Genomic DNA, 24,312 nt, shown 5'->3' with positions numbered 1-24,312 from the left:
GTCCATCAATTCTTCTTTTTCATTTGTCACTCCGAGTGGGACGGGTATGCCCCGACGTGGGTCCCGTGCGCTCTATGCCACTGGAGTCAAGCTATCCTGGCTGATGAGGGCTGGAAGCCCGAAACCGGTCCTAGGATGCTGGTTTCCAGTCGGGAAGGACCTGACCTGGCATTTTGGACTGGACTGTTCCCATTGGGCGCAGTGTCAAGACTGATTTGTATATGGTTGGGTCCAAACTGGAATGGCATGGTGAGCAAAAAAACGATGGATTTAGGCCCAGATCTATGTACTGGGGTGAATGTATGATATTGTTCTGCATTCTGTCCATCAATTGTTCTTTTTGCATTTGTCACCCCGAGTGGGACGGGTATGCCCAGACGTGGGTCCCGTGCTCTGCATGCCACTGGAGTCAAGCTATCCTGGCTGATGAGGGCTGAAAGCCCGAAACCGGTCCTAGGATGCTTGTTTCCAGTCCAGGGAGGACCTGGCCTGGCAGTTCGGGCTGGACTGTTCCTATTGGGCGCAGGGTCAAGACTGATTTGCATATGGCTGGTTCCAAACTGGAATGACATGGTGAGCAAAACAACGATGTACTTAGGCCCAGATCTCTGTACTGGGGTGAATGTAAGACATTGTTTTGCATTCTGTCCCTCAATTGTTCTTTTTGGATCTATTGTCTCAAGCCAGAGTGCACTGTCCCATATGTGATGATGTCACTGACTGAAGCCAGATCCTAGGTCGCACAGTTGATGACATCACTGACTGAAGCCAGAGCTTACAGTCCCATTTCCTATTCAATCAGTTACCCAAAACAAAGGCTGCTATCTCACGTACAAATGACGTGTGAAGGCAGGCCCTGGTGTTCTGAGTGTGGGACAGGTTTGACTCACAGAGGAGAACCGGAGAGGCCACTGAAAATGTCACATAGCATAACTCTTGAAGTTGAAGTCAAGGTCTACACCCAGAGCCCTACCCTCTACCCTGGGGGCTGCTGAGCTCAGACTCCGAGCCCTCGTAAATCAGAGGTGAGGATTGGGAGATTACAGGGGTGGGACTGGCCCAAGGGAGCCACCATCACACTAGGCGCACAGCTGGTTCGGAGACAAGAAGGGCAGACCTGAAAGTTTGCAATAGAGACTGGGCGTTAGACCTCGGAGCGGGTTAATAAAGTGGTACTGCCCCCAGCAGAAAACACAGAGGAAAGTGACAGGCCTTTGAAAGGACAGGAGGACTGGGGCAGAGTTAGCTGCAAGTCAGGTACAGAGGAAGGTGGCGACATGATAATGCTCACAAAGTCTCTAAAATAACAATATTGCAAATTAACCAGGACTTTATGTAGCTGCAGAACACAGGGAACACGAAGGCCATTCCCTAACAGTATAGCCAAAAGTTGCTTCTACTTCCACTGTGAGTTTGTGCCAAGGTTTCTTCGGCTGTGCTTTCCTCAATTTGCTTTAACTCCAAGTTTTGAGTAGAGGGCGGTGCTTGCTGCCCCGATGCTGGCGGAACAAGCGACGCAAGAGTGATCTGAATGCGGAGTTTGAAGATGTGTATGGTGCCGACGCATCTAGCGCTTAGAAGACTTAAATCACTGAGCCCTGTTCCTTCACTCTTTGAACCTGACCCTAACATCAGCACATATTTATTTTTTTCTTTTAAAGTTGCATTTGTTAAAACTCGATTATTGCGGGGGTCTTACACAGACTCCCCAAAGAACACGTTGCGTTAATGTACCTCATGCAAACAAACAATAAATATCCCTGTCTGCGGGTGTCTCTTCCCTGGAGGAAGCAAAGCTTTTTCTGTTCTAAAGATATTCAACTAAGTAGCTGACCTATATGTCCACTTGTACTTCTTAAATTTGTAAAACCACCAGCGCACGCAGGCATGAGTGTCTGTGCGCAAACACACACGTGCACATACACACACACAAATGCGCACACGTGTAGTGTTTCTTTTAATGCACTCTAATGCATCAGTTGTTCATACAAAGGCCCGATGCTGTGTGAAATGAAATGGATGGTCGACAGCACCACTCGGGAGTCGGTGGCTAGACAGTGCAGCTCAGTGGCAGAGAGTGCAGCTCAGTGGCAGAGAGTGCAGCTCAGTGGCAGAGAGTGCAGCTCAGTGGCAGAGAGTGCAGCTCAGTGGCAGAAAGGGCTGTTCAGTGCAAGAGAGTGCAGCTCAATTGCAAAGAGAGCTGCTCAGCGGCAGAGAGTGCAGCTCAGTGGCAGAGAGAACTGTTTAGCAGTAGAGTGCAGCTCCGTAGCAGAGAGTGCAGACGCCTGTTCAGTTGCAGAGAGTGCATCTCAGTGGCAGAGACGCCTGTTCAGTTGCAGAGAGTGCAGCTCAGCGGCAGAGAGTGCAGCTCAGTGGCAGAGACAGCTGTTCAGTGGCTGAGACTGCAGCTCGACTCGGCTTTAGGTAGAAGCACTGTAGCTTTCAATGACGTGAGCCTACACTCAAGCGGCTATGGGTAGCTCAATGAGACATTGTCAAAATACACAATCACATAAACATGGAGTAGTGAAAATAATTTTTAATTACATTCACATAGCCATAAGCAATACTTAATCTGTCTAAGTTCCTTTCCTGTTTAAAAACAAGCGCGGCCAGTCATGGGACGGACAGAAGATGTGCACGCGGGGATTGCCTTTACTGGCGGCGAAAAAAAAAAGTCCCTAGTGTATCACGCCGCCAGTAAAGCATCCAATCCCCGCGTGCACATCTTCTGTCTCGTTTGTCTCCCCACGTGCATGCTGGAATCGTATCAATATCAAAAGGCCTCTGCATGGCAGAGCAGCGCATGCGCTGCTTTCGCCAGGCCGAGACCTAAAAAGGACAGACAACAAAAGCATTCCAAGGTCAAATCTGACTTTTTTTTCCATTTGAAAGACTGTCAAACCTGAACCCTATCCTCATTACCTACCTACCTCCATTATCTTCTTTATCCTCTTCAAGGGCTGCGCCATTCATCCATCATTCATCATCTCTTGTATACACAGCTCTTTGCTTTGCTTTACATCTGCAACTGTACTTACCCACATATCTTTGAAGCTGCTGTGCTTGAGGCGACTCCATAAAGGTTGAAAGAAACAGGAGCCGTTGCCTTCAAAGGGTTACGATGAAACCAATGGGCCATTGTACTCAATGGCTTCCTCTGGAAATAATTTGGACACAGTCAAAGTTACAAAGAGAAATGTTGCACAATTTTGGATGAACATAATCCTGACAATGCATGCTTTACTACTTGAGACAGCTTTAGATTGTACACAGTTAAAAAATGAATAAGGCCAAGTTATTGAATGGGGTCACACAGGTCATGCTGCATTTAAAACTATAAACCTTGTCGAAGGTCTTTACATTTGCACAAAATGTAGGCCCCAAATTCATTTTGCATAACTATTTGAATGCTGAGCAGACATTAAAGTACAATACTTTCACCACACACAAAGCACTCACATACTTTCAGACGAGCATATTCTCTTTTAGGGTTTGTGCTTTTGAAAGGCTGGCAAGTCAATAAGGGGTTACCAATCTCTAACCATATGTGTCTTTCCCAACCCATATGAACTGATCAGTATGACTGCTAATGTTTTAAAAATAAGCCTTTAATTTCTGTTACTTCTAGTAGCTGTTAGTATGTGTAATCCATTACTATATAGTAACTTGATGTAGCATTCAGGTTTTAATATATATAAAGTTCCACAAACAGAGCATATCAAATGCTTGAATACATGCACTCTCCTCTACAGATAATAACCGTCAGTAGTTTACTTTGATAATTTTTTTATTAGCATAGTAGATAAGCCAACTCGTTTCGGCTTGACACACGCATGATCATGGATAGGAAAGCAGTGTTCCCGGCACAGATTTAACCCCTTCGATGCTCATGACGGAACGGTTCCGTCATGAGCATCGGTTGAGCTGTGCTCATGACGGAACCGTTCCGTCATGACCACGCCCGCGCTAGAACCCTTCAGCACCGCGGGGGAATCCGCGCAGCGCTGAAGGGGTTAAACATTATGTGAAGGCAAACAGCTACATAAACAACGGACAATTGGAACCAAGTTAATATTGAGACTGGTGAGTGGTTCAGTCATCTTGGAGCAAACTATAAAAGCATAATAATATGTATACTATCATCGATACCAACCTCATGCACAATGTTATTTACATTAATACATTACAACATAATTCATAATATGACAATATAAATAACTAAACATGTCAAAATAAATACATAAATACATAAGTAACCAAGCTGCAATACATGGACCCTTATATAGGTACAATAATACACATATTTTATGAGACGATATTGCCCTAGTGGGCAAATAATTCATATAGTGACTTAACTGTGTCTCTTAAAAGAGCAGCATCACAACAGACATTATCTGAAGAAGAAATCAATTGGAAAATGCATCTGGTATATATATATGATATACATATCACAATATTATTACCTCTTTACATACTGTGTGCACTAGTACCACGTGCAAAAATAATAATTTAAATACAAATAAATAGAAAAAGAAAATAGAAAAGGCTCAATGTTATGTGAATGTAGGAGTATAACTCTCATATTAACACAGAGAAGGACAGAAATACAAATGTACAGTCTAATCTATATGGTGCAACCCACATTTTGCCAAATCTGAACCATGAATTTGCCTGAACAAGGATAGACCATTAAGCCCCAGTGGGCACAAGCAGTGAAGAAAATATACCACTAATAAATCAGGTCCCCAAGAAGCCTCCTATCACATGCTCCTACTGCCCATCTCTTTACAAATAATAAATACTAAGGGGCTCATTACGATGGGGGAGGGCCCGCCACCGCCAGCCGGTCGGTGGCGGGCTCTCCGCCATCGTACTGCTGCTTTCCCCTGCCATATCATGATGGCAGGGAGAATCGTTGGTTAAGCGTGGCAGTCATAAAAACCACCGCTGTAGGGATTAGGATTTTCCTTTCCTCCGTTCGTTTTGGCAGAAACAGATTTGGGGGCCCGTAGCGGGCCCCCCTCAATCTCAGTTGCAGGGACATGTACCTTGGAGGGCACCTATGGTGCCCCCCTACATATACCTGCCCAATAAGGCAGGTACAGCAGGGTGCCTGCCACGTAGTGCAGGGATGTGTCTGCATCCTCTATTTAGCATTGTGGCGGGGGCTTCTGACCGCATCCCCGCCACAATACAAAACATAGGTGATGCGACTGCCGTGGTGGCGGTCGCATCGTGATGAGGATTGTGGGGAGGCCGCCTCATAGGCGTCCGGTCCCAAATCCGTATCGATGGCGGACGGACTAAAGTCTGTCCGCCACAGTAATGAGGCCCTTAGTTATATAGCCCAACCCATAACATTAAATCAAGAGTATACAATGCTCCATATTCCCACGAGGGAACAAGGAGACAAGGCCCAAGAAAAGCGTCTACACTCACTAAATGTACAGCTCTTCACATATCATCACTCAGTAGGTCCTATGTACAAAAAATAGAAAAACAAACTAAACAAACTTGTTAAAAACGGGGGCGTGGCCAAGCGAGCCATCATGGCGGACATGTGCTAGGAGAGCTCCGTCCAGCCCGCACTAAAATCCTTCGATATCCTGCTTCCCCGGTCCACCACCCCGTCTAAATCATACCTGACAGGCACTGCGGACCAAGGACTATCGACTTTGCTGAGTTTTGAGGCCCGGGGCGACTGTTGTAGGCGGGGGCCACAGTGAGGCGGGAACGGCCGGCCGGACACGAAGGCCACACACTGTCAGCGGGCGCTGGGCCCCACCACAGCAGACAGCGAGCAGCCTGCCTGGGTGGTGCTGGCCCTTCTGGTGCCCCGAAGCTGCTTGCGACAGACATTGGAGGCCTGCCGAGTGCACCCCCCCCTGCCGGTGGTAGTGCGGTGAGTCCCACGGTGCGACGGCCATACCGGGCCGTGTGGGAGAGAGCCGGAGGGGTGTAGTGGGTGTGTGCAGCATCGGACCAGCGCTCCCTTGCACTTGAAGCCCTGTTTGTTGTGTGTTCTCCCCGGGACGGGAGGGGCCCGCATCGGCGGTCGTACCGGGCTGCGCGGGCTCTCCGAGAGGGTCGAGACAGCGTCCCTGGCGGCCGCAACGTGTCCCCCCGCCTGCTGCCCCCCCAGCCTCCCGGTGAACTGTTGGTACCGGAGGCTATGTCGGGCCATGGTGTGGGGGGGGGGGAAAGAGAGTGCTAGGTATCCTATGCATGGAGCGCTACTCCTGGGCTCTGCAGTGCCCGGTGGGAGGCCTAAGTGTCCTGTCTGTGCATTGGTATTTGGGAGGCCAGACGCTTGCTGCTTGCTGCTCTACTGGTGAAGCTGGAGGCGGGTGCAGGTTTGATCTTCCCGGTGGGTTTCTGAAGGTGATGGATCTCTCTTCCCCCTGGTGGACGGGTGGGCTCACCCCGGCGGTTGATCATGCCGCGTGGGCTAGCCACCAGGGCCCAGACGAAGACTACAGCGCCGCCATTTCCTTGCGGTCTGCAGGTCCCTGAGGAGCCGGGGTGCGACTGGGTGTGCCCCCCCCCCGGTGCTTTTGGCTGGACATGGCACCTAGGATAGGTTACTTGATGGTGCACGGGCCTGGGGAGTGGTGAGCGGCTCCTTCGGGGCCCTTGGTGTTTGGAGTTTTAAAGCTCCCCCCCCTTCATCTTGTCTCCGAGCCCATCCTGGGATCGGCGGCCAAGCCAGGCCAGCAGGAGGGGGCCCCTTGATAGGCACTGAACTAGGGGCTGTGACATACTACCTCCCTCCGGGGGCATCTTGGGGCCTCATTCTATCCGGAGTTTGCCATACCGGGGACAGGCACGACAGCCCCTAACCTACAGGGAGGCCTTGGACTGAACATGACAAGGGATCGGCCCGGTGGTGGGTCCTCCAAGCAGAGCACAATGGGCAAATTCCTGTGGAAGATGTAGTAGAGACTCTGCAGAAGCGAGTGGCCTCCCTGAAGACAATTCACTGTGGGCTGGCGTCCGGCGTGGAAGATGCGGAGGGGAGGGCCCGCCGAAATAATCTTCGGTTTGTGGTATTTCCGGAGGGATGCGAGAAGGATGGTATGGAGCGGTTCCTCACCCAGTGGCTCTAGGGTTGGCTCCCCTCAGGGTCATTATCCAAGTGTTTCGTGGTAGAGCGCGCTCACAGGGCGTGGACTCAGAAGCCCCCGCCCGGTGCTCACCCGAGACCAGTCATTGCGTAAATACTAAACTACCATGACATTATCCTGAAAGAAGCGAGGGCCAAGGAACCACTGCTATTTGACAATGCCCGCATCCTCATATTCCCGGACTATACTAAGATGGTCCAACATCGCAGGCAGTCTTTTATGGCAGCAAAGGCTCGACTCCGAGAACTCCAACCCCCATATGCCCTATTATACCCGGCCAGACTGCGGCTAATCTATCGCTCTCGCACCTATTTCTTTGATTCTCTGGAGGAGGTCTTCCACTGGACCGACGAGACGGTGCGCCTTCGCCGCCTCGGAGAGACTGACTCCTCTGCGAGCGAGAGGGTCCGGAAACAACCGATGCCAAAGGAGAAGGGATGGTGACGATCCAGATCAGGGCGCAGGTCCCAGTCATGTAGTACTTCAACCCAGCGTCTGCCTACTACATCAGACTAACTTGGGGGGTGGGTGTGGGGGCTTCTTGTACAACCATAGTTTCTTGAGCTGTTTTCCGGGACCGGGGAAGCACAATTGAGGGCCGATATCCCTGCAACACGTTCGTTGGCAGGGAAAGGGCCAGCTGACTATGGGCTGTTGAGGATCCATTGGCGGGTGGGGGGAGGGACCTCTTGTTGGGGTCTCCCACTCACGCTCGCCGCAACAGATACTTCATCGTTTTTTAGCTATAGGGTGTTGGGGCGGGGGGGGGGGTGTTGTTGGGCTGTTTAGGGGGAGGGGGGGTTCTATTGTTTAATCGCACTGGCCTACGCTGCACCAGAGGCACTGTTTTCGGACCATGTATTTGTGCCCGGTACACATCCATTCCTCAAGCTTTTTTCATGGCTGGGCCCCTTAGCGATGCGCGGGCTCCTGCTGGGACCCTTAAACTAATAAGTTGGAATGTCAGGGGGGCGTTGGATAAAATTAAGCGTGGCGCAATTTTGAAGCAGGCGATGCGAGCGCAGGCAGATGTTCTCCTGCTGCAGGAGACGCATCTTATGGGGTCTAAGGCGCTATTTTTCAACGATTTGGGTTCATGCATGTATCTCACTCTGGGTTTGTGAGGGCTTCTCGGGGGGTTGTGATATTGATCCATAGACGGGTCCCATATACGCACATAAAGACCTGGAGGGATACGCAGGGTAGATATCTCTTCGTACAGGGGCAGATAGGGACAGAGTCTATAGTCTTGGCATGTGTATACGCCCCTCCCTCCGGACGCAGGTGGGACTACCAAGCTACACTCAATGGTGGCGGGCCTGGATTGGGTGGATCCTTGGCGTCATTTACATGGGGCGGAGCAAGGCTACACATACTTGTCGGCTGTGCATGGCTCCTTCTCCCGCCTTGATTACATCTTCGTTCACCGTGCCATGGATTGCAGGGTGGTTGCCACAGATATTCTTCCACGTGGCCTGTCGGACCACTCACCGGTCACTCTTACACTGCGCGCGGGTAGAGCGCTGCAGCCATTTCGGTGGCGTCTCTCGGCGTGGAACCTTCAGAGAGAGGACTATAGAGAACATATGGCGGGAGCCATCGACCAATTCTTGTCATCTAATGTTGGGACAGTAGAGGGGGCAGACTGCCTCTGGGAGGCGATGAAGCCTACGCTTCGGGGTGTGGATATCTCCTACTGTGCAGCGGCCGCAGATTGCACAGGGAGTCCCTTATTCAGGTGGAGGCGAAGCTGTTGGAATTCGAATCAAGCAGCAGGTATGGCTCCGGTCGACAGGCTCGCCGCCAACTTCTATGGACGTAGCAAGAATACTCCCATACTCTGCTGGATGAGGCCCGACAGGCGTGGCTGGGGACCCGCAGTAGGATTTACCAGTAGGGGGATAAGTCCAGCAATTTATTGCATCGGTTATGTCAACGGTCGCTATATTCTCAGTCGCTCCCGGGCATTCTGGGTCCAGATGTGTCCGCCCTCTCGGACCACTCCGTGATAGCGGACAGCTTTGCTGCATATTATGCAGATCTTTATGCCCCCAGGGAATGCCTCCCAGCGGCGGTAGTCGGCCGCTTTCTTGATGATTTGCTGCCCAGGACCATCTCCGATGATGTGCGTGAGCAGCTGGATCTCCCGCTCACGGAAGAGGAGCTGGGTGCGGCATGGAGCGAAATGCAGCCCGGGAAGGCCCCTGGGCCCAATGACTTCCCATGTGAATTTTTTAAATGCTATTTTCTGAAATTGGGACCACATTTCAGGGGAGTGGTGGAGGAGGCCAAGGAGCGAGGATGCCTGCCCCGTGATTGGAGACACGCGGAGATCGTAGTGTTTCATAAGCCCGGAAGACCTCCGGATCAACATGCGTCGTATCGCCCCATCTCTCTCCTTAATGTGGAGGCCAAGGTGCTGGCTAAGGCTCTGGCCAACCGCCTTTGTGCATATTACATCTCTGGTTCATCTCGATCAGGCCGGGTTTATGCCTCAGCGGGGACCCGTCACAATATTCACTGCGCCCACGTGGCGGTGGTAACCGCCCAGAGGTTGGGGGAGCGGGCCGCGCTATTGCTTGCAGACATAGATACGGCCTTTGATTCCCTCAGCTGGGTGTATTTATTCGCTCTCCTCCGTAGGTTAAACTTTGGGCCACGCTTCTTGTCCTATATAACTCTCCTATTTACAGATCTGACTGCGTCTGTACGGGTGGCGGGTTCTGTCTCCTCCACGTTCAGACGGGGCACTAGGCAGGGGTGTCCGCTGTCCCCCTATTTGTTCACTCTAGCGATGGAACCCTAAGCGTCCTGGGTACGGATTGATGCCCAAGTGACTGGTCTGGAGTGGGCGACGGGCCTGTCGGATCGTATTGCTTTATAGGCGGACGAAGTCCTCTTCTTTCTTACGGATATCGATAGGACGGGACCGCGCCTTCTGCACATTATGCAAATCTTTGGGGAGACCTCTGGCCTATATATGAACCCTCGCAAATCTACTCTATGGGTTATTGGGGGAGGGGCAGGCCCTGGTTCCTGGGCCTCCTCTGTCCAGGTGGCCTCTGGGGGATTGCAGTACTTGGACTCACCACTCATCTCATGGGAAAGGAATCTAGCCCCTGTATGGGATCGTGTGCGCGAGGATCTTAAAGTCTGGTCCCACATGCCACTATCTATTTATGGCCGGTCTGCCATCTTTAAGATGGTGTCACTTCCCCGCCTCCTTTACCAATTGCAAAACCATACGTATCCGATCTCTCCCGGATGGTTCCGACGGGTTAATGCGGCCCTGGGTCCGTTTTTGTGGGCGGGTGGGATGGCAAGAGTGGTCCTGCAGACGTGTTTTCGGTCCACGTATTGTGGGGGTTTGGCAACCTCCGATATCCTGTCCTACTATATGGCCTCCCACCTATTAGTCCTCAATGAGTGGTGGTATGGGAATAGGGTGGATCCAGCCTACGCGGTCGAAAGATGTTGTATGGGGGACCACACCTTACATGCTATACTTTACTCGGTGTAGCTACGCAGCTCCTTGCTCCCGGCTACGAAACTTGGCTTTCAAATCCGGTGAGAGGTGCTGCGGAGGACCGGGTGGTGGAACAGGCTAACTCGGGATACTCCCCTTTGGCACAATGGGCGACTGCCGCAACTGGCTACATTGTCAGGTTTTCGAGGCTGGGACCATATTGGCATTTCTACTCTTGGGGATGTCATGCGGGGCTCGGTTCTGAAGTCCTTTCAGGATTTTCAAACAGACTTTCAAATGCCTAAAACCCAATTTTTCAGATACCTACAGTTCCGACATGCTATCACCCCATATATCGAGGGGTTGGGGTCCTTAGCTGAGTTTAGTCCCATAGAGGCTAAGGTATATATGGGGGACCTTCATGACCGCAAAATCTCAAAGATCTACCAGTCCTTGGTCACGCATTGCTCCCCCACATTACAGAGTCTCAGGGAGGTCTTGGAGGAGGACATAGGCCTGCTGGAGGAAGAGGACTGGGTGGAGGCCCTGGCCTCCCTACGGGGGGCATCTATAGCTGTGAGTCTTCGCCTGATCCAGTTTAAGTATCTCCATTGGCTCTATTTTACAAGGGTCAGGCTCTGGAGGGCGGGATTGGTGGCCTCCCCGGTGTGTCTCCGATGCCAGCACGAGGAGGGCACTTTACTGCATACTATGTGGCACTGCACTAGCACGATTTTGGCGGGGAGTTTTGTCGTGCCTCTCGGAGGTGCTGGGATGGGACCTTCCCAGCTCCCCAAACCTGGTCCTGCTGCATGTGATGGACGATATAGGAGGGAACATATACAAGCGCCATCTTATGCTACTGGGGTTCACCTTGGCTAAGCGAGACATTGCTAAAGCGTGGAAGGCTCAGAGGGCACCCTCGGTATCGGTTTGGAAAAATGGCATGGATTTCTGTATGGGGCTAGAAATCCCTATCTTTGTTGCCAGGGGGTGCCCGTTTAAGCATTATAAAATTTGGCGGCGATGGGCAGAGTATCGAGGCCTGGAGTTGGAACCGGTTTCAGTAGCCAGGCCCACGGACTTGGCGTCTCTCCCGTTATAGGGGATATGTAACATTGCCCGGTGGAAGTAGGGGTACAGGGTCTAGACATCTGTGAATGTTTCCTCTGGTGCTGCTTTTGGGTAGGCGTGAGTGCGATGGGGGGGGGGGGGGTTTGTTTTTCTTTATTTCTTTGGTTAATATTGCAACTGTATTGCTCTCAATTTGTCCTATTTTGCTTCAGAAAGTGTCAAAGTCATTTCTGTATACATATTCTTTGCATGAGTTGCTGGGTGGCAGTGCTCTGCAATATCTTTGTTATTTGACAAATAAAATCTGTTAAAAAAAAAAAAACTTGTTAAAAACAAGTAACATAGTTACAGATAAAAAAAAATAATTGAAGGCAGAGTCAAAGGCATTTTAGTTCTGATCATCAGTAATCCTGAAACTCATTTAGTATAGTTCAAAAGAATAAGAGATAAGAAGATGAAAGATGAAAACGAAGGGGTACGGATGAGAAGAAAAGAGGAGGGGGCAGGGGAAATAGTCTGAAGTAAAGAAAAAAAGAGCAAAAGAAACGCAGAAAAGAGGGATAGAGAGGGAGGGAAGATAACGCAATAATGAAGTTAGTACATAACTAAAGCAAATCCTGGTACTCATGCTGAACAAATCTGAAAAGCAAGCAGTATTATTCCCTTAAATGACTGGATATTTCTTCACTGGAGTTCAAACCATGCGGTATCTTCGTATCTAGTTTCAGAATATACCTAGACTTTAGTTGACTACGTTTATGTATTCTGTCACCGCCCCTGATGGATTTAGGAATACGATCAAGGACAAAGAACCGTAGTAAGTTCCTATTGCTTTTATGGGGCTCCTCAAAGTAGTAAGCCACTAGATATAGCTGGTCTCTATTCTGAATTGCCCACATGTGTTCCAAAACACGTTTCTTTGCCGGAAACATAGTACTGCCCACATAAGATTTGTCACAGGGACAGGTAAGTACATAAACACAAAAATCAGACAGACATGGTAGATGCTTTTCAATATTCATGTAGGTCTTGGTAACAGGGGAGAAAACTTTCTTAACATTGGTGCTAAATTTGCAGGTTTTGCAGGAGGTACAGGTGAAGAAACCCTGTGTATTGGACACCACGGGCTTGATATTGGTTATTTCATTCTTATATAACCTATCACTTAGGGAGTTCCCTTTCCTAAAAGGGATGCTAAGGCGATCAGCAACTACATAATTAAAGATTGACTCTGTTTTCAGAATGCCCCAAAGTTTGATGAGGCATTTTTTATCTCTTGTGATTTGTCATTTTAAGTGGTAATGAATCTCCACCCACAACCAGTGCACCAAGCAGCGTGTTTGCAGAGTGATGGACAAAGGGTGCATGGCCTCTGACCACCTCTCAGCAATCCCATCGTGTGGAACTTACTGGAGTTAACAGTAGGTCTTGTTGAGCCCTAAGAACTCTCAGCAGCCAAGGGGACTTCGTCACCCAACCGGCAGTGCGCGAGGAGGTGCAATTGCAGAGAGCTGCAGAAAGTGGTCGGGGTCTGTGGTGTCATGCCAGTAGCATTTCCTTTTTTTAAAAAAAAGAAAAATTCATTCATAAAGGAAGGGGGGGGGGGACTTGGGGCCAGGCATTTATTGTACGCTGGCCCCCTCCCCAGGCCAATTATGGTCCCAGTGAGTCCATTCCCCGTTGCCCAGCATTTCTTTTTTTTTTACTGAAAAAATATATATATATATTTTTTATTTGGGAGATGGTTGTGCTGTCCCCCTCCCGGAGCTGATTTAGGCCACAGGGACCTGGCCTCTCCATTGGGGACCGCAGGGGAGCCTGAAGTCCCCCAGAGTCCCTGCTAACATGCAGCTCCCTCTGCCCAAAAACGCTTTTACTACGGAAACTTTGGTCCTAACTAGAACTACCTACTGGTGATCGTAGGGGATGGCGATATAGATATATACACACATATGAACAATACTCTTTCAGGCATAGAGTGACGCCTAAATGGAAAGCAGTTCCTGTATAGAGCACTCTCAACACCAGCGACACTCTAGATCTACTCGCCTCAAATGTCTGGGGGGAGGGGGGAGGAGCGGGGGGAGGGGGGAGGAGCAGGAGGAGGAGGAGGTGGTGGTGGGTAACATCGGTTACATCGTGGTGGTCTTCACACTGCAATACCTTTACAACGTGGGCATTACAACGCAAGTCATTACAATGGCACTCTAAGCTAAGGAACAGATTGATTTACTATTCCAACACCTTCCCTACGGTAATGTAGGCTGGAGTTGGAATAGTAAATCATACTATTCCTAAGTCCAGCGCCCCCCAGCGCAAGTCATTGTAACAACTTGCGTTGTAAAGGTATTGCGGTGTGAAGACCGCAATGTAACATCACATATTTGTGTGTGTGTGTGTGTATATATATATATATATATATATATATCCTGCTCACTTTCCATCTCGTCCCTTCACTCGCGGTCGGGTGCTCTCAGCGCGGTGACGGATACCGCGCGCAGTCAAGGCTCCAGGTACAAAAGCACCAGCACTCACGGGAACAGTGTCCAAGTTTATTCACAGGACTAACTCAATATATATATATATATATACACACACACACACATACAAATACATACATATACACATACATATATACATACATATATATTTGTATAGTGCACCTATACTCCAAGGAGTGTCCCGGTGCTGGCTGTGTGAAGCAAACCTGCAGTCTGTGAAAAGGGTGATTGTATTATACATTTTGTTGGAACTGCCAAGTTCTAAAAAAAAACATCTAAAAACAGGGAGCTCTGAAATGGACCAGAGTTATTTGAGGAGTTTATTCCAAGTCTTTGGGCCAAGGAAAGAGAAAGATCTTACGCATGTTCTTGCCCGGCAAATTTTAGGAATCCTCGCTAAAAAGCTATGGGAGGAACGCAGGTCTTTGAGGGGGGCATACGCACATCTTCTCCTCCTCCTCAGATAAACCGCCCCTTTTCCATAGGGAGCCTTATGTGCCAGGACCAGGGTCTTGAAAAGAATCCTCTTTTTGACAGGCAACCAGTGTAGTGCCTTCAACTGAGGAGTCATGCACGTTCTTGGAGTCAAATTGAGAATCAATCTAGCTGCCACATTTTGTACTACTTGTAGACAGCTGAGCAAGTAGTATGGAAGACCCAAGTAGAGAGCATTTCCATAATCAAGCCTCGAAGTTTTACTAGTCTATAATGACAAGAAAGGGAAGCATTTCTTTAGAGAGCGAAGGATCCCAAAACAGGAGCCCACCAATAACTGGATTTGTGGTTGAAAAGACAGGGCACTGTCCATTTTAATTCCCCTAATTTTTTACTACCTTTTGTTGTGTGCCCGGGGGAGGGGTATTCATGTGGCCACCACGTTCCTCATATTTCGGGGAAGATGTCCCCGAAAAACAGAATCTCAGTTTTATCGGAGTTGCACTTACGTTGGTGGACTGATAACCAGTTGAACACATTGCAAAGACAGTGTTTAATGGCCTTTCCATCAAATTCCTTTCCCTTATCGCAGGTAAAAACCAGCGGAGTGTCTCCTGCATATGATATAACTTACGCCCCCCGGTGCTTCTGCCAGACCAGCTAGGGGAGTTAGGTATGCGTTAAATAATCTGGGACTCCTGCAGATAGTTCACGAATAAGGGCTGCATATGGAGGGATCTTTGCTTCCTGACTCCTATTATATAGGAATGAGGTAAGCCACTTCAAGACTAGACCTTCAATTCCTAGATCTTGAAGGTGTCAATAGTCTTCCATGTGGCACGTATCGAAGGCTGCTGATAAGTCCAGCAATATCAGGGTCGCCTTGCCCCCTTGTTCAATAGGTCTTTAATGTGTTCAGTTACTTCTAGTAAGGCTGTTTTCGTGCTACAGTTGCTGCCGCCCTGTACCTCTGAGCTTATCTTGCACTGCGAACTCGAGTGAGCGCGCCCTCCTGACCCAGAGCTTGTCTTTCCACTGTGAATCAGAGTGAGCGCACCCTCCTGACCCCGTGGCTGCCTTTTCTCTTCCAGGGCTGCTGCCTGGGCACCCAAGCCGATTTCCCCTGTCTCTATGGAATGTTGGGTCGGGATAATGCTACCAGAGTGTTTTTCACTTGTGACGACCCGAGCGAGATCGGCGATTTCCAGCCTTCTTTCCTTCCGATCCTGTGGCTGCCTCCCCCATCCAGTCCTGCGCCTGGAGGTTGGTTCTTTTCACGGATCATGGTTTGGCTATCTGTGGTTCTGTGGGCCCGCCATTTTCGTGCTGAGGTTGTTGGTGATCGTGATTCTGGGTCCTCCATCTTGACTGTTTCGACCGATTCCTCGATCGCAGCTTGCCGCTGGTCCACGCCTTGTGTCGCCTGCCTGTCCATTGCTTCAAGTTGTCCCCCCTTGGGATGCCTCCACACCTCCAGTCATTAATGGTCACTGCGAGGCGCCCTTATTCGCCTCCTTCTGCGGTCCCGCTACATTGCCAAGGTGATCCGACGCAGTGAGTGATTCTGGCACTGGATTTTGCGACTACGTGGCCCCAAACGGTGTGTGGTCGCGTTAACTCTGACTTTTGTAGGCCCCCTGTTGTACTTTTCTTCCATTGCTGTTCTGCCAGATTTTGACCTGCTTCCCAGTCCCTTGACTCTACCCCACTACCTTTTATGCTCTATGGGAACTTTTTTTTTTTCTATGTTGTGCTATGTTCCAGGAACTAATGTAATTATGGAAAACAGTATTTCATGTAAAGCGCTCTGATACCTCTGAGTCTAGCCAGCGCTATATAAAACTCTTCAAATAAATAACTAAATAAAATAATAAAAACGAGGTGCCTTGAAATGTGCAAGTTAACATGCTTCTCTAAGATTTTACAGAATACTGGAAGAAGGGATATATGCCTATGGTTGGTTTGAACTTTAGGGTCAGCCATGGGCTTTTTCAGTAAGGGAAGAATTTTTGCATGTTTCCATTTTGCGGGCATTGTGCCGGTCGCTCGTGATTCGTTCAAAACGTTGTTGATTACCGGATTAATGATCAGTGCTACTTCGTCCAGAAGGCTGGGTGGGCACGGATCCACAGGATACCCTGACTTGAGTTGCTTAATGACTTTCAAAGATTGCTCCATCGATGTGGGAGGGAGAGTGGCTAGCGTGGGCGTCATCTGAATTTTCCGGATTCCATGTGAATCTGCCTCTACAATGCTGCTATCTATATATAAAAATATATAAACGCAGAATGGCCTATTGACAGGATCAAAGGTTATGGAAGGTTCTGTAATGTCACTTTCTATGATGCCATTACTAAGGTCTTTGGCTGTGAGCTATCGCTCCTGCAACCTCTATGATTGTTGTGAAATGAGATCACGGTTGAAAGGATGGGCAAAATGGTAGACTACTTACTGCTCACATGAATATATGACATTTACTCAACACCATAAATGTGAAACTGCCAGTACCTCTTACACAGATTTCTTTAAAACGGTGCTGGCACTTAGTGATATATGTGAATACATGTGCATGGATGGCCATGCCCATACCGCAAAGCCCATATGTGCACCTAACAGGTACCGGTATGCAAGTACTTCTTAGGTTAAAGTCATATACTGTTCCCATCCCATGCGTGCCAAACCTATAGTGCATGGCAGGTGTCCGTCCCCCATGCTCCAAGACCAATTTTGTCAACCCCAATCATTGTTTAAATGATAATGGACTGTATCATATAGAGGCTATGTGGAGATCCACCGGAAATACCACAGACTAGAAAGGGCATGACAACAAGATGTACAGAAGGAGATTACCAGCTGAGCATCCAAAACTTACACTATGAACTGAGCAGTAGGGTTCCAGCTATGCAGGTAAACAGCTTGTATTCTTTGCCTATTACCCAGTTTGAAAGAGAAGCAGGATAAAAGTTGTTGCACGAGTCTGAGGGGGGAAGAAGAAGGAATGGCAGACGTTTCCTAGTAAATGACACAGATTTATGGAGTTGATGTGAATGTCCACACAAGAGAGGGGGGGAATTAGGAAACTCTGGGGCTTCTTACCTCAGAGCCAGATTTGGATTTTATAATCCTTCCAGAAAGCCGATTACTGCAAACAAGATTTTGGCAGTGATGCCCAGAATTCAGCACGCAAGAGCGGGTGGAAGGTCTCTCACTTATCTGAGCTCAGTTGCTTGGAATCAACCACCTTTTGAGTTGTGCGCAGTGCGCGAAGCTGCAATGTTTAAGAAAAAGCTTAAAACCTGGATTTTTGAGCAGGCAAACTTCTGTTAATCATCTTCTGACCTATGCTTTTCTCGCCGGGAAACTCCATGGAGTAGCTGTGTGGGCTATAAATGGCTGTCATTATCATGCTGTTATCATCATTTATGTCAGTAGCTGCAAATATATTCAACTGCTACAGATTAGCCAGGTGTGGAATTCTGGAAAACCCCAGGGTAGACTTTCACTCCACTGAGTCAAGTAGGGGATTTATGGTGCAGCACCATGGTCAGAATAATGTAGCAAGGCACCATCCGAAAGATGTGAATATCAACCATCTTCAGGTTCCTGTGTCATCGGCGTAGCATGGAAGAACAGACTTATAGGCCCATTTTTTTCTGCCTTGTCATCTATATGTATCCATCAAAAGCAAACATCAGCATCTACAGATTTCGAAAAGGGACGGGACGGGGAACTACCAGTGGCAGACATTTCCAAAGGAACTTCTGCTTGTGTGCTGTGGAAACTACACCACAGTGGGCAGTCTGCTGCTGCTGCGGCCCTCGTTCGGTCAGCCTAGGGATGAACTGCCCGCCATATCTAAAGATTTCCCCGGCTTGGCGAGATATTTTCATTGCTCCTACCGACACTGCAAAAACTCATGCCAGTGGTTACCATCCTATGGCAATCAGTCATCATGGATTTGATTTTCAGAAAGAAACTCCTAAAGCCAGAGGTGGTGTATGACAATCAAAAAAGTGCAATGCCCCTTACCCAAGGAGTATTTTCTCTCCGTACTTCCAGAATATTTCTGCATTTTTCATGGCTTACATGGTACTAGCTACCATGAATAATATGCGTCAGAAGTCCAGTTCAGAATGTGATGGGGACTTACGGCACAGTGTAGCTGTCAGCCCTGGGGTAGATGGACTTTTAGATAAAGCTTTGACCATAAGCATTAGTTGTCTATACTACGTCTTTTTTATCTTCTTCCCCATCTTCATTTTTTAATATTATGTCCTATTTGTAGCTTTGAGTGGATTTAAGGCAACAGTAGTGGTTCAGCAGATATGGTTAACAAGCCATGGCAGTGAAAGAATGTTTAAATAAGTAGTATCTACGAGAAGAAAATTAATGAAGCGATCCATCAGTTGGTGCTTTTTTTGTTTGCTTTCATTCTCCAGAAAAATGTATTTGGTTAGATAAGACCAATAAAAAAAGGAAAAAAAAAAATCTACTTTTTGCAGAAGGCTAAAATAAATAGGCCCACCGTGTGGGAAATAAGGTCCTTATCTGTCTCTATAACATAATCAAATTGTATACATAGTGCAAAAAATATTTTTAAAAGGATCTCATGGTTGCTACCAAGATCATTTACTAATCTATGCAATACATCTTTAGGAAAACTAGCAAAAATGTTCTGTTTAAGGGATTATTATTGCAACAATCACTTGTGACACTGCAGAAATTAAGCAGCGAGGAAAAGCTGCAATTCCATCAAACAGGTGTCTGCATATAGAGATAGTATGGAGATGGAAGCCTGCAGTAGCACTGTCACCAAATAGATGTTCTAAAAAGGTTTTATAGAGATGAAAGGATTCGGTGGATCCTTTCACAAGTAAATAATATTGTCACAAATATTAAGAACAAATGCAAGGCTCTAAGACCACTGGAAGCAACAAAATGTCTTGCATAGATTAAAGGTGTAAGAAAGGGCGATGTGAACAAGTAATAGGCATCCAAGCATATTAAATGCAGATGCCAGCAACTACATGTTCCTCACAGAAATAAGCATATAGAAACTATTTTTCCACTGGCAAAAAACACAAATGTCAAAAAGTACCACTATGTACCACTTGAGTGGTGGGATTAAGTAACTGAACCATGTAAAATATTAACAGAATGCCATCAGAACAATTCATAATGTCTTGACCTCTGCAGTAATCTGCAAACATATGCACCACTATTTCTTCCTTTTTAGGTCGAGCCTGGGTAGCACATGGCTGCTCTGCGAGCCATGCTGTATTGGAGTATGTACTGTAGCCCCGCCCACTCTCTGCCATTATTTGTCACTGGCTTGTGTCATTGTCCTTCGTAAATGCTGTCTTCTGATTCGTTATTAGGCTTGTTAGTCCCTCCTTAGTACCGCCTGGTCTTCATTCATAACCTCCCACGAGGACTGGCCCTTTTACTTCGGTTGTTACACAGTGAGCCTTTTTATGTCTCTAAGGACTATTTTCTTCAAATAGTTTCTCCTAGTCCTACTGCAGGCACAACATGCTTTCCTGCAACATTAAGGGCGCCATGCACACTTTCACTTTCTAAGCAGCCTGGTACAATGGCAGCCGTTGTAGATCATTTATAACACGAATGGCTTGATTGTGCACTACTAGTACTGATGCACTGTAGATCCTAGATTTATTCTGATAAAGCAATATTGTTATTAGGAGCTATATCTTTGTTACGTATTGATATCAAATCGAGAAACCAGAGGCGTTTAAACTTTAATAGAGGAACTTGGGAATTGTCTGTACTTTCTGCTGCAATAGATTTATTGTTTTCTTACGTTCATTAATTTTGTATCTTCTTTCACTCGCAATGTCTTATTTATTTTCTACATTTGAGAGTTTTTTCACTGTATATCCTACTCAATAAAAAGAAAATCAATAAAAAAAAAAATCTAAAACCCACAATTTCACATTAGGAGTACATAACACGGATAATTTCTTTAATTGTTTACAAGGGTGTGTTTCCTGGTAACCATAGAGGGGACCGCTATCTTATCTGTTATCGCCACCTAGCGGCCATTACGTGAATCATTTTCAAAACATATATAAATCCCATTACAATTTCAATTACAGTTGTTATTGAGGCGATGCCGACTCCTTCAGTCCGAAGCAGAGGCGCATGGGAAATGTGTCAAATCCCCTAACATAAGTCTCACTTGAGTGGCCAAAATGTCTTAATATTTCGCGCAAACCCCAACCTGGTATCCTTACTTTCTCCTGTGGCACCCCAGGTTCCCTGTTAGCAGCAGTAATATTAAACAAGCATCTGCAATGCAATGAGTCTCGCATTTACGCGAGTTTGAGCTATCGGCATTGTAAATGTTAATGCCTTTTATTTATGTTTTGGTTTTACAACATAAATAAAAGGTATCGTCATTTACAATGTCCATAGCTTAAACTCTCGCTAATGCGAGACCTATTGCATTCCAAATGCTTGTTCTTCTTATCCGGGTAACTATCATACCATCATTTAATTTCGCACCTCGGAATTTCTAATCCTCAATCATAATACATCCTCTATACTTCTAAAAAGTTCAACCACTTTTCACACCACCATCTCTTCTAGTCCTAGGCACCGCTTATCTTTTAGCTAACTACTACTCCCTCATCAGCCATAACTTAATCCTTACTTCTCCTACCTATACACATCCCCTCACGTTGAGGACCACCAAATAACTACAAGGATCAAACTGGCTCCTCCCTTTCAATAAGCACAAATAGTGTTTTCCACCAAAACCCTATTCCTTGTCGTATGATGTGGCCACTAATGCACATGCTTTACGCACATTTTGCCACTCCATAGTTCTCTTGACCAAATGGTTCATGCGAGCCACTACAGCATTACATTTGGAATTTTAACGAGATCTTCTCATATGCTTTACCCCACATTTCTGCAAACACAGCTGCATCTCATAAGAGAAAAGTTGCACACCCTTATCTGTGATCAACATGTAAGGAAAATCTTCTCTAATAAAAACTTCCTGGACGACTTCAATGGTTTAGTTTGTGAGCGAGATAACATTAAGCTCAAACTTCTATCGCAGTGGGAAAATAACCACCATTACCACTGTATACACTTATCACTCAAAATATGCAAGGTCAAACAATACCAAGCACACTATCTCCCAAGCTGCTACAGGATCATCATACACTGTCTCTTTTCTATCTCTCACTTCCAGTCTTTCAGTATTTCCAATTCAAACATCTCTTCACCCACTGAGATCCATCTCCATCCATCCCAGGCCACCAAAACTGTTATCCATCCTTTTTTATTATTATTATTACAATTTATAGAGCGTGCGGTTACCTCCAACGGAAGTGTCCCGGCGCTAACAGCAAGTGCAGCGGGCATTGGCTTCGAGACTGTAGAAGCTCTAGAGTTGTGTAAATAAAGAGAGAAACCCTTGGTTACCCAAAGGACTAGAGTTGAATCACAATCAAAATCAAAAAGTGTCCTCTGGGAGTAAGCAAAAACGGAGAATCCCGTGTTGTTCAACTGTCATTCAGCATGCATTCATCATTCTTATTCTATCATTCCTATATTCCGTATTGGCACACAAAATCCTGATGTCACGAAGAGAGCTTTTTTCCACTTAAATTTATTATAAAAGTATATACATATACTGTGATGTCAATCAATATAAAAAGCCAAAAACAGCCTTAGTAACTGAATATGGTTGCAATTAAAAACATGTAAAAATACAAAGTTAAAAAACACAATGGAGCAAAAATCTATCTTGCACTATCTTTCATCTAACTTAATTGGGAGAATACAACAGACAAAATAATATGTCATTGATTACCACATTCACAATTAACAATTAGACCAACTCAGAGGGTGTTGAGACATAGTACATCCAGGTCTACTGTTTCTAAATTCATAGAAGTGATTGTGGATTTTCGTCAGGGGGCGTCGACGCGTTTCGAAGGACAGATCAAATAAAGCCTTCTTTATCAAGACCAGAAAATTGTTTTTCAACTCCCTTTGTAGAAAAATCTATAAACATAAACATATATATATTTGATTGAGTAAACATTTGGAGCACAGTAGATATTCATAGACAGTATTGCAGAGTTTTAAAGTCTCATAGTTTTATAAGGCCTTATCTTCTTTAGAAACTCCGAACAAAGTAACCATAATTGTATAAACAGTATTGAGCTCTCATTTCTTTGAGTCTATACACAGTCTGTTCTATACCTGTATATCATATTAATAGCAAACCCAAAGCTAGGAAAAATAACCTCCTTCAACAACACAGGTGTATGCCAATACAAAGACTCATTTGGTAGGGTGTGGTAATCACCTACCATCGCTGGATGCAATTAATTTCGCTTCACATTCATACTCTCAGCCATCTAAAAATTCCACTTATGAATCTACCTTCAAGATATGCCAAATCGTTTCTTTTACTATTTCTTTTTTGCTAAGTTATGAAAGAGAAAACAATTCCTTCTACCATTCTTCTTACCTCTTTCTGCGTTTTTCTTAAATGGAAACCACCCGCGATTTCTGGTGGTAAACCACTCACGTGTTTTGGGGGGCGAATGCCCAGGTAGTCACGATGACTCCTACGGAGATTAAAAGTTGTTGTTATCTTTAGTTCTATTCCAATTTATTCCGGGTTTGATCTCCAATAAAGGACTCTTTAGCTTGATAATTACCTGGTTTTTTTTGTATATATTAGATATATATTCCGACCTCTGATTGGGTTCTTGATGTGATTTTTGTTGTTCCTTGACTTATTCTGGTTTATTGAGTTTTAGTGGAGCGAGATGTCATAATTCTTGTCTCTCTGTTCTCCATTATTCTGACGAGAATCTGAATTCGTTCAAATTTCCCCGTTTTTCTGTCATTGGGGCCTTAAAAAAAGAATAGAATATGTCGGCGAATTATATTCCGCTCAGTTGTACCTATTTTGCAATTATTCTTAGATGTTTATATTTTATCATCACGATATCCTATCTTTCCCTTTTATCAATTGTTCCCTCCTTCCGTATTTTGCTTACGGCTTCATTCCAAGATTCATAAGTGGAATTTTTAGATGGCTGAGAGTATGAATGTGAAGCGAAATTAATTGCATCCAGCGATGGTAGGTGATTACCACACCCTACCAAATGAGTCTTTGTATTGGCATACACCTGTGTTGTTGAAGGAGGTTATTTTTCCTAGCTTTGGGTTTGCTATTAATATGATATACAGGTATAGAACAGACTGTGTATAGACTCAAAGAAATGAGAGCTCAATACTGTTTATACAATTATGGTTACTTTATTCGGAGTTTCTAAAGAAGATAAGGCCTTATAAAACTATGAGACTTTAAAACTCTGCAATACTGTCTATGAATATCTACTGTGCTCCAAATGTTTACTCAATCAAATATATATATGTTTATGTTTATAGATTTTTCTACAAAGGGAGTTGAAAAACAATTTTCTGGTCTTGATAAAGAAGGCTTTATTTGATCTGTCCTTCGAAACGCGTCGACGCCCCCTGACGAAAATCCACAATCACTTCTATGAATTTAGAAACAGTAGACCTGGATGTACTATGTCTCAACACCCTCTGAGTTGGTCTAATTGTTAATTGTGAATGTGGTAATCAATGACATATTATTTTGTCTGTTGTATTCTCCCAATTAAGTTAGATGAAAGATAGTGCAAGATAG

The 24,312-nt window shown here is 46.2% G+C and overlaps 1 protein-coding gene across 2 annotated transcripts in view; it reads right to left on the bottom strand.

The window, feature by feature from the left end:
• Positions 1-24,312, bottom strand: part of BROX (BRO1 domain and CAAX motif containing) — a 190,059-nt gene that overhangs the window by 127,430 nt on the left and 38,317 nt on the right. For both annotated transcript variants that reach the window (XM_085612972.1, XM_085612973.1), the window contains one exon: positions 3,042-3,160. In XM_085612972.1, the coding sequence (XP_085469098.1) occupies positions 3,042-3,142 (101 nt within the window). In that variant the 5' untranslated portion in view covers positions 3,143-3,160. The remainder of the gene's footprint in view (positions 1-3,041; positions 3,161-24,312) is intronic.

This window comes from Triturus cristatus, chromosome 6, assembly GCF_964204655.1.
Source record: "Triturus cristatus chromosome 6, aTriCri1.1, whole genome shotgun sequence".
Taxonomy (NCBI): Eukaryota; Metazoa; Chordata; class Amphibia; order Caudata; family Salamandridae; genus Triturus; species Triturus cristatus.
This window is presented reverse-complemented; position numbering and strand designations above follow the sequence as displayed.